General features: G+C 40.7%; 2 protein-coding genes across 2 annotated transcripts in view; both read left to right on the top strand.

Annotated features, from left to right (window-relative positions):
- The window catches only part of TMED10 (transmembrane p24 trafficking protein 10), a 37,745-nt gene extending 27,644 nt beyond the window's left edge, over positions 1–10,101 (top strand). Inside the window, exons 4-5 of the mRNA XM_002914703.4 lie at positions 6,457–6,583; positions 6,988–10,101. Of these exons, the coding sequence (XP_002914749.1) occupies positions 6,457–6,583; positions 6,988–7,109 (249 nt within the window). The 3' untranslated portion in view covers positions 7,110–10,101. The remainder of the gene's footprint in view (positions 1–6,456; positions 6,584–6,987) is intronic.
- A 4,436-nt stretch (positions 10,102–14,537) lies between these two features.
- Positions 14,538–15,732, top strand: part of NEK9 (NIMA related kinase 9) — a 36,557-nt gene continuing 35,362 nt past the window's right edge. Inside the window, exon 1 of the mRNA XM_002914702.4 lies at positions 14,538–14,909. Within this exon, the coding sequence (XP_002914748.1) occupies positions 14,691–14,909 (219 nt within the window). The 5' untranslated portion in view covers positions 14,538–14,690. The remainder of the gene's footprint in view (positions 14,910–15,732) is intronic.

The following is a 15,732-nucleotide window of genomic DNA, read 5'->3' as shown; positions in this document are numbered from 1 at the left end:
CTTTTGAGCTTCTGTGAAGAGGTCTGTGATTCACATACCTCCCCACACAAGTAGACTTGTCCTTGACTGTAGGTCGGCCTTCCTTATCTGGATAGTGTAGAGTAGATGATCTTCACTCTTACTGCTGTGCTTCTAAAATTTTGGGGGCTGTGGTGGGGAGTGTGGAGGTAACAGCAATTTGAGTGAGTTTGGCTTACCATAAGAAGCTTCTCGAGTCTCAGTGCTCCACCAAGGAAAACAATCTAGCGATTCTCTAGACGTCGGTTTCACATGTGTGTTTTAAGAAGCAGTTTTTCAGAGTTAAAACCTTTCCTTGGTGCAGTTACATATGACTCTGAATTCTAGGTTCAAATCACCACTAGGGGAGTGGAAGATTTGGATATGGCTTAAGAAGGGTAATTTCATAGTTTTTTGGGGGTGTTGTACATGTGCAGGGAAAGGCTTGCTGACTTGTAGCTTTTCCAAGCAGTCCCCACCACCGCAGATGAGAGTGATAGTGTGGTAGGGAGGGCTTTCTCCTGGGCAGTGGGTGAAAGTAGGCGCAGAGTGTGCTCTGAGGAAGCCTTTCTTCGGGGGACCAACCGAGGCCCAAAGTTGGCTCCTCTGAACAAGGCATTGAGTGGGAATGCTATACGAAGTATACGTTGTATTAATTTCTTTGTCAAGGGCCAAACTAGTGTGGGGGGAAAAGGATAAAAATCAAAACAATGTGAATATGACAATGTATTATTGTTAATTATGTGGCACAGTCTAAGTGCTGCAGGACTTTAGGAAAGCGGGAGTCCGTGTGGACAGAAGTGGTTAAAGAACGCTTCACGGTTAAGGCTTGAAAGATAGCTAGGGTTTGGGTACACTGAGTGGATATGCTTCTGGATGTCGTACGGTTTTGCTGGCATCTTAGAGCAGCAGAGCTTTGGAGTTTTGATGCTGAATAAATGCTTTGGTGACCTTGGGTAGGGATTCAAGAGACTGTGGTTCTGCCAGTCCTGTTCTTCACCCAGAGTACTTGATAACTATGGAATCTTCGGTTTCATTTGTAAAATGAGGTCCCATGTAGATCTAAAAGTCTTTATTGAATGGTTAAAATGCAGCTTACAAGGGGAATGCTACCCTCTAGTGGAGAACCTGTGGTACGTGACATTGTCAAGTAGGCTTTGCTTTGATCAAGCTGTTGGCAAAATACATACATATCATCTTTCCAGCCTAAGAGAGAAGTAGACTGGAATAATGGCCTACCGTCATGAAACATGTATAATTTCACATTCTTACAGACACTTCGAACATTAAATCAGACATTCAGAAGAGCAGAACAACAGTCAGTGGGGATTTTGATACAGGTGTTCTGGTTGTCTTTTTGTGCTGACAATGATAAAAGTCTTGATGATATTCATTCAATACTTAGTCCTGGGCAAGCAAAGAGGGTCTTCCTGAGCATAGTGATGATAATTTGCTTAAAATTTTTACTCTGTTAGTCTGTAAAAATTAGAATAATAGCAGTATGAAACCAGGAAAGTTTGACTAATAAACTGGACAACTTACCCAGATCTTTGTGGCCTAATATAGCTTGATCACTTCACCTTTGATCCAGAAAAAACTTAGTGTAGTCTGCTAGTTTCCTTCATCAAATTTTTAGTACCTTCAGAATAAAATGTAAACTCAGACTGGGATTCCTGTCTCAGCTCCACCAAGCTCTGAGAACCTGGGCAAGTTATTTAACACTTTGAATTTTAATTTCCTGATCTGAAAAATTTAGGGATAATAATCACCTTATATAGGGTTATGAGAGTTAAGCCAGATTACAAGGTATAGAATACATACACATTATGGATATATACTGATAGGTCTAATTCATTATACTGCCTTCTTATCCTCTTCCTCAGTTGAGCTCCACCCTAACTTTTGAGCCTTATATGTTATTATCGACCACCCTCCCCCAAGCATGTATGTGTGTTGACACGAGTGCCCCCCCACATACATATGCACATCAGACTATGTACCGTCTAAACACGGCCTACAGTTTCCTCCCTCCATGTTTTGGTTTGCAAGTTCTCAGCCTTGAATGCCTTTCTCCCTCATCTCTTTCAAAATCCTGCACAATTTGAGACCTCACCCACTTCCTGTTAAGCTTTCCTTTATCCTTGCAACTATGATTAATCTTGTGCTGCTTTTTCTTTTCACTTTTAATGTGTATCTTTGTTGTAGAAGTTAAGACATAATGTCTTATCCTATGGTTATAGCTTTTTTTTTTTTTTTAAGATTTTATTTATTTATTCGACAGAGATAGAGACAGCCAGCGAGAGAAGGAACACAAGCAGGGGGAGTGGGAGAGGAAGAAGCAGGCTCATAGCGGAGGAGCCCGATGTGGGGCTCGATCCCATAACGCCGGGATCACGCCCTGAGCCGAAGGCAGACGCCCAACCGCTGTGCCACACAGGCGCCCCTGGTTATAGCTTTTTATATGAGCCTCCCCGCCAGACTGTGAGCTTCTTAGGAGCAGAGATTATCATTTATCTTCATACCTTGCACATAGTAACTACTCAAGAAAGCATTGTTAGAGTCTTCAAATGTTTCTTTCTTTTTTTAAGACTGCTTTGTACATTTTTTTAAATCTCTAGGTTTAGATTAAATATATATCCATTATTATTATTATTATTTTCCATTGAGTTTCCATGATGTGTTAGATGGTTGGAATAGAAAGTTGGTTTTCAACATTGTTTTAGTCTCTTGGCAATTCTTTAAGTTTCCTAGATTTAAAATTAATATCAAGTTAATAAAGGTATTTGTTAGGCAGAGATGTGTTTTAGGGAAAGAGACCTTCATCCCACTCATAGAAGGCTAAAAATAATTTAGCAAATTAAGGACAGGGTTGAGTAAGGAATTTCATTGAGGAAATAACATCAACTTGGAGAATGGAAATTGGGCTGTTTGGTTATGAATAGAGCTTAAAGAGTTTGGAGTAGGACCTATAGTGGAAAAGGAGTTGGGGAATTGAATGATTAAGTAAACAGTGGCCTATATGCAGTATGGAATCCGGGGCAGCAGTTGAGAAGAATGAGGTGAATCTATAAGCCCTGAAATTTTTGGAAAGATCTTATTAAATGAGAAAAAGCAAGCCATAGAACAATGTGTACAGAAGGACCCCAATTTATAAATATGTTTTTAATTTTACGTTTCTGTGTACATTTATATGCACGCAAAGGCATAGTGTGCATCTTCTAGCGAGGTCTTGAAAGATATACAGCAAATTCATAACCATGGTTACCTCTGAGAAGGAATGTGTGGATGTAGAAATTGATGCTCTATGTGAAGGTGGCTTTTTGTTTTTGTTCCCTTTGCTTCTGAATAGTTTAAATTTTTAGCGAGAGAACATGTTTATGTGTTGCTTGTACAACTAAAAAATAAATGAAACATCGAAAAGAAAAGGATTGGGAGCAGGGTTTTTGGTCTATAATCTACAAAGGCCATCATCAATACCAAATTTATTTGGTTTTTCAGGCATTTGGCCTATTGTCATTTAACAAAAAGGGTGGGGGAGGGTTAGAAGTAGTCTTCAAAGTAATTTTTTAAAAGAATATTTTCAGGGGCGCCTAGGTGGCTCAGTCGTTAAGCTTCTGCCTTTGGCTCAGGTCATGATCCCAGAGTTCTGGGATGGAGCCCGGCACTGGGCTCCCTGCTCAGTGGGGAGTCTGCTTCTCCCTCTCCCTCTGCCTGCAGCTCCACCTGCTTGTGCTTGTGTGCTCGCTTGCGCTGTCTGTCAAATAAATACATTAAATGTTTTTAAAAATATATTTTCAACTGGCAGAGGCATGGCCATGGTTTCACTTCCAGTTCTTTTTGCAAGTTTCTATTTAGAGAGCTTTAAATCATTTATCTCTAAAGAAATTGTATGCCATTTGCTTTTATACTATCTCATTCAGGAAGCTTTGGAGACGAAAGTATAAACCAGGAGGGAAAATGTTAGATAGACTAAAGTTGAGTTTATTATATATGTCTTGTATTGATATCTTTTCCCTGGGGAATTTCTTTGCTCTGTGGCTCTATATGAGATCAATAGATATGTATTCTAGATTAGTAACAAAATTTGGCATTTGGGCATTAAGCTGGGGAGTTATCAAAATACATTAACCGTTAGTTAAATGCTGTAGTCAGTTAGCTTCATTCTGTTTATAGCTGTCAGTCATGCCATTAACTCTAGCCAACATTTTACAAATGTAAGAAAATGTACATCCGGTGAAAGAAAACTTAGGTGGATCATTGCAAATTCATCACATTTTATGTACCTTCTTTAAATGTAAATTTAATTTTTGTATCTCCATCCTAACAGCAGTTTCTAGTTTTATTTTAAATAACTTTTATTTTTTACTTATTTTTTTAAAGATTTTTTAAATATTTTTATTTATTTATTTGACAGAGACAGACAGTGAAAGAGGGAATTCCACAAGCAGGGGGAGGGGGAGAGGAAGAAGCAGGCTCCTAGCGGAGGAGCCTGATGTGGGGCTCGAACCCAGAATGCTGGGATCATGCCCTGAGCCGAAGGCAGACGCTTAACGACGGAGCCAGCCAGGCGCCCCTATTTTTTTTTTTTAAGATTTTATTTATTCATTTGAGAGAGAGAAAGACAGAGAGAGCACAGGCAGGGGGAGAGGCAGATGGAGAGGGAGAAGCAAACTCCTCGCTGAGCTGGGAGCCCAACATGGGGCTCAGTCCCAGGACCTGGAGATCATGACCTGAGCCTAAGGCAGATGCCTAACCATCTGAGCTACCCAGGCGCCCCAAATAACTTCTATTTTAAGTAACTTCACTTGTTCAGGGGCGCCTGGGTGGCACAGCAGTTGGGCGTCTGCCTTCGGCTCAGGGCATGATCCTCGCGTTATGGGATCGAGCCCCACATCAGGCTCTTCTGCTATGAGCCTGCTTCTTCCTCTCCCACTCCCTGCTTGTGTTCCCTCTCTCGCTGGCTGTCTCTATCTCTGTCAAATAAATAAATAAAATCTTTAAAAAAAAAATAACTTCACATGTTCAGTGAGGAATATAAATGAGCAAAGAGAACATAAGAACACCCTTAAACTCTTCCTGTTCATTCCACATTAACTGCTGTTAACATTAACTGAAAAAGAACAAAGAAGGTGAATTGGACAAAAGAGAAGAAAAAGTAAGGAGTTCTATGGAGAACATACAATAAATAGCGAGTTAAAGCAGATATAGAAAAATAATTTTTTTTAAGATTTTATTTATTTGAGATAGTGAGAGAGAGAACAAGCAGGGGGGCAGAGGGAAAGGCAGAAACAGGATCCTTACTGAGCAGGGAGCCTGACGTGGGGCTCAATCCCAGGACCCCAGGATCATGACCTGAGCCAAAGGCAGCCGCTTAACCGACTGAGCCACCAGGAGCCCCTAGAAAAAGAATTTTTAATAAATTCTCTATGTAGGAAAGATTTAAGAGCAACTGGTATGTGAGTTTTAAGATCTAGAAAACTCTGGTGGTATATCCTCATTTTAAAAGCCAATCATAATCTAAGATTGATAGGAAAAAACAAAAATAGAATAATGAAATCCTTGCTTTTGTCATATCTGCCTTTAGTTACTAGATGCTCTTGGAGGTTTCACAGTGGTCTAGGTTGAGAAAGGAAAATAGTTCATTTCTTTCTCACATCCTTCATTCCTTAGCATACAAGGAAGTCCTTGGAGATTTCTTTCGATAACTGGCTATGTAATTCTAAAAACAAAAAATGCAGTGGGTTTTTTGTTGTTGTTGCTTTTTGTTCTTGGCAAAGCTAGGATTCATCTGGGCCCTGGAGCTCTGATATAAACCCTAAAGCTGTTGTGGGATTTAAAGGAGCAAACCAGAATTCTCTCATTTTATAGTTTCAGTTATTATCTTAATGCTGTAGTTACATATACTCTCTCATTCCTGTGCATTTGTCTATTGGGAATTTGGGGGGTTTTCTTTTAAAACTATGTCTAATATGACTCTCACACTTATTATGCTGATAATATTGTTTCTTTCTTGGACATGAGTGGAAGGGCAAAGTAAAGTGCTTTATTAAAGTCAGAAATCTTAGGAAAATAACGTATTTTACTTTATAGCCTACCATATTAAAGTACTTCCAAGGAGGTTTTAATCAAAATTAAAGTATCAAAGTCTGAGATGGAAACACATGAACAGTTTGTGGGGAAGGGCAGAAGCCCAGATTTTAAAATATGTTAGAGTGATAGCAGAAGAGATTTTAAGTTTGGTGAAACTTTTTAATTTTATCTTACTTTTAAGTAATCTCTGTACACCCCAACGTGGGGCCCAAACCCGCAACCCTGAGATAAAGAGTCACATACTCTACCAACTAGCCAACCAGGTGCCCCGGGTTTGGTGAAACTTTTAAAAAGACTCGTCTCTTGCCTTATGTTCTAGACCAGAGCAATTTTTTCAAGGAGTGGGTTCATAATTCCTTTCCTTTCCAGATTGCCAAGGTTGAGAAGCTCAAACCTTTAGAGGTGGAGCTCCGACGCTTAGAAGACCTTTCAGAGTCCATCGTTAATGATTTTGCCTACATGAAGAAACGAGAGGAAGAGATGCGAGATACCAATGGTGAGGGGAAGGCAGCTCTTGTTTCTTCATAAAGGAGACAGAGCTCTTTTTTCAGTTTTGCCAAATGGGGATGGGGGAATGGGATGATGGGATGATCACTTACTTCAGTGTTGTTGCTTCTCCAGATAAATTAGCTTTGTTAGATTTTCAAGAGAATAGAAATTTCTGTGATAGGCAGTTGACCATATTCTCAGCTTATTGTGTATCAAACTGATAGTACTAATCTTTGTAATTTTTAACATTTATATATAGAAGAGCGAAATTTTAAGAAAAAACAATCCAAAATCCTACTGTCAGGCATAGGGACTGAGGGAAGTTAATTAATTGCCTCCCCCACCCCGCCCCGCCACTGTGTAGCCTGCTGAGCCTCACTTCATTGCCTTATAACACTTTTGTTTTTTTAGAGTCAACAAACACTCGGGTCCTGTACTTCAGCATCTTTTCAATGTTCTGCCTCATTGGACTAGCCACCTGGCAGGTCTTCTACCTGCGTCGCTTCTTCAAGGCCAAGAAGTTGATTGAGTAATAAGGCCCAGTCTCCTCCCACCTTTATCTCAGCCAGCTGAACATCACTGGGACGTGTCTGACCTAAGGCATCCTACTAACAGCACCATCAAGGCACATTGGAGCTTTCTTGCCAGAACTGATCTCTTTTGGTGTGGGAGGACAGGGGTTACCACCTACACCCAATAAGTCAATGAGGGACTTCTTTTTAACTTGGTAGCATTTGGACTGGTTTTGCAACAATATGACTATTATTGGAGTTACCTATGACAAAAAATAGGGGTTACCTAGATATAATGCCAAAGCTAGCATTGGTACTGGGTTTCCTCCTGTGATCTGTTTGAACCATGTTTTCTTTACTTTTCCTACTCGCTCACCAGCTTGGGCTTCACCACTTTAGTTCCTTTACCAAGGTTTGTATGACCACGTTGAGCTTGTTTCATTCTGATTGTCCTCTTTGGATTTCTGTGTGAAAACACACTTCACTTTCTCTTGACCCTTAGCTGAAAATTTTAGGTAGCTTCTGGTGATATCCTTTCATAAATTTATGTCTTTTAAAAGGGTGATAGATGGGACACCTCATAGAAATGAGCTTTGAACTGTACATAACTCTTAAAGAGGACTTCATTTTAGAGAATTAAAATATTTGTGCTCAACTGCCTGAACCTCTTTTGTGTATTTATGTGTGTTTAGTTCTGTGCAGTTTTAGCAGGTGTAGATTTGTGTGATCACCACCACAAGATGCAGAACAGTCCATCTCTCGTATCCCTGTACTACTACCTTTTTAGAACCACAGCCACCTCCCTTCTTTTCCCCAAAACCCCAACTCTGGCAACCACTAATCTGTTCTCCATTTCTAATTTTGTCATTTCAAGAATGTTTTATAAATGGAATCATATAGTAACCTTTTGAGATTGGCCTTTAAAACTCAGCATAATTCCCTTGAAATCCATCCACATTGTTGCATCTTATCAATAGCTTGCTCCTTTGTATTGCTCAGTAGTATTTCATGGTATGGATGTACCAGTTTGTTTACCCATTCCCCCATTGAAGGACATTGGGGTCATTGTCAGTTTTTGGCCATTTCTGCTAAAGCTGCTGTGAACATTCATGTAGAGGTTTTCATGTGAACATAAATTCTCATTTCTCTGGGATAAATGCCCAAGAGGGCAATTGCTGGGTTGTACTGTAAGCACGTGTTTATTTTTCTAAGAAACCGTCCTACTCTTTTTCCGGAGTAACTGCCATTTTACCTTTCCACCAGCAACTTGTGACCAATCCAATTTTTCCGAATCCTCATCAGTATTTGCTATTGTTATTATTTTTTATTTTTGTCATTCTTATAGGTGTGTCTAGTAATGCCTCCTTATGGTTTTAATTTGCATTTTCCTAATGGCAAATGATGTTGAACATCTTTTCACGTGCTTATTTATCATTTATATATCCTCGTCAGTGAAATATCTTTTCCTGTCCTTTTTGCCCACTTTCTAATTAGCTTGTTTTTTCTACTAAGTTTTGAGAGTTCCCTATATATCCTAGATACAAATCCTTTGTCAGATACGTGGTTGCTTGAATTTTTAACATAACTTCTAGTAAGAAAAATATAAGTAAAATTTACCAACTCTTCTTTTGTGGCCAGTTGCTGACTTAATTCCTGTCCTTATGTGTTCCATCTAGCAAATTAAGACAAATGGGGTATAAAAAAAAACACATCTGGGAGGATTATGAATAGAGTAAATACTTGAAAATGCATGTTGTGAAAGCAAAGCCAAGAATTGCTGTGGGAATATAAGGTGCCTAAAGGCCATTAAGTAAGAGAAGGTATGGATACAAGTGACCGTGTTTGTGAACAGTTATGAAAACTATTGTCACTTGAAATTTTCTCCATTTCGCCCAGATAAGTGGATAGGAGTCTCTCCTTTCTATAATCTCTTTTAACCCCTGCTGACTGTTACCGGGCTTTGGCTTATAATAGTGGCAAGAATTACAGGACTTAGGGTATATAGCTTGCAGTTAAGAAGCAGTGTATTAGAATTAACAGAGAACACTGCTGTGATGACCAGGGAAGGTACAAAAGTAGAAGAGGGAGTGAGTTATGTTGTTAAAAATCTCAGGCTGTTCTGTTAATGTTCCAGCTGCTGTGAACCCGAAAGCCCTTTTTTCCCCCTCTTTTGTGAATTTTTCTGGTGTGGCAGAGTGGTTCTTCCATTAATTTGTGCAACATTGCCATCTGCTGGTAGGAATTGATAGGTACGGCTTCTGAGAACCTGGAGGCCAAATCCTCACCATAAGGGCAGGGGATGTTTAGAAACTCCACCTGTGGTATTACATATACTAGATGACAGAGGATACATCTAAGTAGGGAAGAGAATAACCGAATTTGTGGGTCAGATCCATTCTTAGAGGTCTAAAGGTCAAATTTTGTTCTGTACCATTAGCTGAATAAGAAACTCACACTTCTGACTGGTGCCTTTCCCCTTTTTCAGAAGCAATGAAAGTTCTTCACTTGGTTATATTCTTCTGTTTTGACAAAATGGCAAAGAAGAAGATAGGAGAGGAGAATATTTTATTTGACTGATGTTTTTGTTCCTGAACGTGACTTTGTGAAGCTGGGATTTTTTCCATGTCGTTCCCTTTTACTCTCATGCCAAAAATACCAACTCAGACATTTGTGCTTTCAGTTTAAAGTTCATTGATAATTACACCTTGATTTTATCGAAAAAGTAAAAATTATTTGCCTTTGTTAGAAGGCTAGTGCAAAGAGTAAATCAGCTTTAAAAATGGGGATTTTATCTGCTTTCCTCCGTTTTGAGCCTTTTCAACACAGTCTATATAATATAGATAGGAATGATACAGTTTAAGCGCTGTTGTACCATTGTCATAAACTCCTATCATAAGCCATTTTTCTGTTTGTTTAATGGAAAGAGGTATGTGGGGTTTCTATAGATTCACTTGTAAATGTTGGATTGGGGATTTTTGTGTAAATTTTCTCAAATAAATGCTAGCAGAAACCATTTTAGGTGTATTTTTCTGTTACTCTTGAGTATCTCTTTGTCTGAATTGGTAAAGATTATTCCATATTCCTCAGTTTTAAAGTATGGCAAATTATCCGTGATAAATTAGAAAAAAGGTTGTATGTAATTTACTGCAGATAGATAAAGTTTATTTGAGCTAATACAATTTTATATTTTATATATAAATATGTAAGCTATATGTAATGTGTATAAAAACATAATCATAATAATTAACATTTTCAGAAAGGCAAAATAGGGTTCTATAAGCCAAGCATTTTCTGTAGCTTCTCTCTTTTGGAAACTGCTTTTGGCATTATTCCTAGAGTGTCCTCTCCCTTACCCTCCATTCTTAAAATACCCCTCTCAATTTAGAACCTCTCAGGACTTGCTTTTTTGCCCATCACATCTATATAAAACCGAGCCCAGCAGGTTAAGGCCATTTTCTCCTTCCTTTTACTTACAGTTGGACATTTTTCATAAAGCTCCTTTCCAAGAATCTACCTGAATGCTTTGCACATTCACAGGCTGGTATCTTATTTACCCTCAACCTCCATTCCCCCCCCAAAACAAATAATTTGTCAGTGAATCTATAGTCCATAAAGTAGGGATTCCCAAATTTGAGTATAACTATTTTAATAACAAAAATGTCTTATTTCTCACTGATTATTTACTTTCAGAGAACATAAATAATGAATGAGTTCAGCAAAACTTTTAAATGAACTTCAGAGTCTCAGCAGTATCATACTTTAACACTAAATGGTAGTATGTGTTCTGCATATTATTACTCAGTCTGCTGTAGTGGTATCCCACGTAATATAAACCCCACGTGTAGTTTTAAATTTTCTAGTACCACAATAAAGTAAAAAGAAACAGGCGAAAGTAGTTTTAATAATATAGTCTAACATATCCAAAATAGCATTTCAACATGTAGTCAATATAAAAATGATTAATATTTTACTTTTAAAAAAATATTTGACAGAGAGTGAGAGAGCACAAGCGGGGAAGCAGCAAAGGGAGAGGGAGAAGCAGGCTACCCGCTGAGCAGAGAGCCCAATATGGGGCTGGATCTCAGGACCCTGGGATCATGACCTGAGCTGAAGTCAGACACCCGACCGACTGAGCCACCCAGGCACCTCATGAATATTTTACTTTTTTACCACCACATAAAGTCTTTGAAGTCCAGTGTGCATTTTATAACGACAATCCTCCATTCAGACTAGTCACAATTCAAATGTTTAATAGCTGCGTGTATCTAGAAGCTTCCATATTGGAAAATGAAGGTACAGACTTTGCTTGGTACTTTGGTAGATTTTTTAATCTTTACAGTGACTCTGTGGCCCCAGGGATCTGCCATTCACAACTGGGAACTTCTGCTATATATTATCTTAAATATTTACTTGTTAAGATATAACATGGAAATACCCATTTTTGACCAGAGGCAATTTGAAATCAGTTACACCTTTAAAATGTTCAGTATTTCTGGACTTAACGCATATTCAAAGGCCAGATGTTTAGTTTCATTTATATCTAGTATAACGAAGAACTGAGCATGAGTGTTTCTGTTCTGTATTCTCTAAAAGAACAGGACATTTTTCTGTTAAGCTTGTATCTGTGCATTATGACAAACAATTTATAATAGCAGGCTAGCCAAGCTACTGGAAACTATCATGCCTCATGGCAAAGATCCCAGAAAAAAATGAATAAACTGTGGCTGAAACCTATTTACTTTTGATTTTAAGTAATTATTTTTTCCATTCTTTTAACGGAAACCCTCCTCCCCACATTTATGGAACATATGTTCTGTTTAATATGCTGAGCTAAACTCTGGAGAGGACTCAGATAAATAAGAAGCAATACCTATCCTCACCTTGCCTTGTAATGAATAGAAGGTAGATGAAATGGCCTCTATCCAGAATGATCTCTCTACTTTGTTTAGCCATCACTGACTTAACATTTTGCATATTTCCCCAGAAGCCTTCACCAACCCAGCAAGTTTGGCTTGGAAAGGATGCCCCTCCTAGCACTGAAACAGTTGTAATTGCCTACTTATTTGTTATATGGACCATAAGCTCCATGAGAGTAGGTACCACATTATTTTGTTTTCTGTTGTAACTCAGCACCTGGCACAAGTTGGTACTCAGTGTTTGTTGAATGAATTAATTGAACAATTTAAAATTATCTGTATAATCTGGCATACTGGAATGAAACCAACAAAATATGACAGGAGTTATCAGGCTGGCATTTAGGTTTAAAAAATGTTCTATACATAGCCTAGAATATTGAGCACTTTTCTAGGCACTGATATATTTGTAAATGAGTATAAAATCCAGGCTCTTGTGAAATTTACATTCTAATGTCGGAGATAGTCAATAAAGAACATAACAAGACGTCAGTATTTTACAGATAAGCATTGCAAAGAAGTGATGTGATCTAGTGGGAGAACTGTGTTACTTTGGATTGCTTTGGATGTGGAAAAGAGGCTTCGTAAAGTATACGTATGATATAAGGAGACCATCTTTATAAAGGTTAGTATACTAATAGAAGTATTAGATCCAGATCAAGGGAGACAGAAGTCCTCTTGTGCTCTCCTATTCAAAGCCAATGTGAAATGTTATGCAGAGTGTAGGATATCATACTTTACAAGGGTCATTGATGAGCTGTAGAGAGGTCATAGGAGTGTGAACTCATCCTTCACAACCCCCCTATCCCATTCTACCAGGTGTCTTCCTACTCTCCTTACTATCACTATCCACCTCACTAAAAATCATGAAGTGAATCTCCTGGACTCACATTTACCTTATCAACCATATCCCAACTGATCACAAAGTTCTAAATGTTCCTCAGATGGGGGGTGCCTGGGTGGCTCAGTCCATTAAGCATCTGCCTTGGGCTCAGGTCATGATCCTGGGGTCCTGGAATCAAGCCCTGCATCAGGCTCCTTGCTCGGCAGGGAGCCTGCTTCTCCCTCTCCCCTCTCCCTGACTCATGCTTTCTCTCCCTATCTCTCTCAGGTAAATAAATAAAATCTTTTTTTAAAGTTTTATAAAAAAGTGTTCTTCAGGTGGATTTCTCAAATCTGGACTTCCTTTCTACTCTCACTGATAAATATTTTAGTGCCTCTTCTTTTCTTAGAATTGAAATCGCCTCTTAACTGGTCTCCCTGCCTCTAGTTTTTGTCCTCCACATTGTTATCAGAGTTCTTTGCAAAATATAACTTTGGTCTCATGTAAAGTGACTGTATTGTTTATTGTCTGAGCTGGGCACTTGAGCAAAATAAAGCTCTGTTATGCCTGGGGGGAAAGGCGTGAACTGGGACTTCCTCAGCAAATTAGGGCATATACTCACTAGTCACACACTCCCCTGCTTAAAAATCTTGAATAATTTTTTGTTGCCCACAGGAAAGGCAAATTCAACAGCTGAGGCCCTGTCTTCTCTTGCTTCTACCCCACATACACCCTGGCCTCCAGCCACATGACTTTCTCTTAGTCCCAAAACATCATGTTCTCTGAATGATGTGGATCCAGATTACTGAGTTTGACTCCCAGCTCCCCTTACTAGCTGTGTAACATTGATCCCCTTACTAGCTGTTTAACATTGAGCAGGTTACTTAACCCGGGTTATCTCAGTTCCTTCTGCAGAATGCGAGAGGATTAAGTGGGATGACTCAAGGAAAGAAAACTTTTAGCATATTGTCAGGAACATAGCACCTAATAAAAGTTAGTGGTTATCTCTATGATGTTGGTCATTATTCCCACACCCTTACAAATAAAAAAAAAAAAAAAGCTTGGAGATTTAAAGTTGCCCAAGGTCAGTACCTGATGGAACATGTTTTTTCACTGTATTACAATTCTCTTAGTGACTTGAGGTTAGGGTTAGGTAAGGAGCATCTTATTGTAGCTTTCCCACCCTCAAATACACTGGCGCCTAGTGCTCAAAGAATGTCGCATGAGATCAGATGGTCAACGATTTGGAAAGATACATGGAAGGAGAACGTTAAATCTGGAGAGTGTCAGGAGAGTTGACTTCGAATATTTTTGCAGTTGTATAGAAGAAGGACCTAGGGTGATTCTGGGAGCAATAATTGGGCCCAATGAGATGACAGGAGGCAAATATTTTCGCTTACTACAGTATCTTCACTATCTCACTAATCAAAGAGCACTGTCCAACATGGAATCACTGCCCTTGAGATAGGCCTGGTGCCAAGATGGGACTGGGCGACCTCCGGACCGCGAAGCTGTTGGGAACCTGGCCAGGGATCAGGGGCGGGGTCTACAGACCCGTCGGCGACTCCCCTGCCGCGGCCAGAGGCCTTCGGTTCCATGCGGCGCACACCAGCGGCCGTCTAGCGCCGCCAGCCCGGAGGGAGGGAAGCCGGGGCCGCGAGACTAAGCAAGTGGGCCAGCGAGGGCGGAGGAAAGCCCGCCGGGCCGGAAGCACCCGGGACTGTTTCCGGGTCAGGGGGAAGGAGCCACCATGGAGCCTCGCGGGGTTGCGGGGCTGACGGAGTCGCTGGCCGGCGTCTGAAGTGAGAGAAGCGTAGTGCCGCCAGCACCGCTGGGGACACGCAGGCCGGTCCTGCAGCCGCCACCATGTCGGTGCTGGGCGAGTACGAGCGACACTGCGATTCCATCAACTCGGACTTTGGGAGCGAGTCCGGGGCTGGCGGGGACTCGGGCCCGGGGCCCAGCGCCAGCCCGGGGCCGCGAACCGGCGGCGGCGCGGCGGAGCAGGAGGAGCTGCACTACATCCCTATCCGCATCCTGGGCCGCGGCGCCTTCGGGGAGGCCACGCTGTACCGCCGCACCGAGGTAGCGGCCCCTGGCTCCGGCCGCCCCAGCCCCTCCTTCGCCGCCCCGCTTCCCAGCCCCGACCGGGTCCCGGCTTTGCCTGCGGCTTGCGCCTCGTCCTCACTGAGGTTTGCGTGGCCGCCCGGTCTATGCCTCAGGGTCTTCATTCTTCCAGCTCACCTGCACTGGGAATTGTTAGATCACTGGTTTTACTGACTGGTCGTTTCTGTCGAACCCGGGGAGCTGAGCAAGGCATCGAACCTTCTCTGAGCTTTAGTTTTCCCATCTGTGAATTGGGGTTAATGATAAATACCCTAAAAATAATCTTTATTTTTTAAGTTTAATTTTGAGAATCGAACGAAGGTACTTTGCAAACTGTAAATTAAAGTGGCATACGAATGTGAAGTGTTGTCGGAACTTCCTTCCTCTCATGTGTATAGCTCTCCAAGGTCGGGGTGGAGAGGAGGGGCATAGCTTCAGAATTCCCACGTCAGTGGCAACTCCGCTGTCTTTTCCGTTATCTTTAAATTCAGGTATGAACACTTAATTGGAGATTTTTCTAGAAGATTATTGGGTTCGTCGTTGCTTTCTTCATCAGTGTTTCATCCGGCAGTGTTTATGCATGGGAAATACCTTTTTGATATATTCCGAGCCACTATTTCTTAACTTCGGTTGGGGGGAGGCAAGGACTCCTTTGAAAACCTGGTGTAAACATAAATCCCTCCCTCCTTCTATCCCCTATTGCATATTTACAGATCCTTTGGAGAGATTCGTGGATCACTGACCCCCAAGTTCAGAACATACACTGACCTGAAACTCCATAGTGGTGACCATACTTCCAAAC

This window comes from Ailuropoda melanoleuca, chromosome 14 (assembly GCF_002007445.2).
Source record: "Ailuropoda melanoleuca isolate Jingjing chromosome 14, ASM200744v2, whole genome shotgun sequence".
Taxonomy (NCBI): Eukaryota; Metazoa; Chordata; class Mammalia; order Carnivora; family Ursidae; genus Ailuropoda; species Ailuropoda melanoleuca.
The sequence above is the reverse complement of the archived record's forward strand: the minus strand, read 5'-3'. Positions and strand labels throughout refer to the sequence as shown.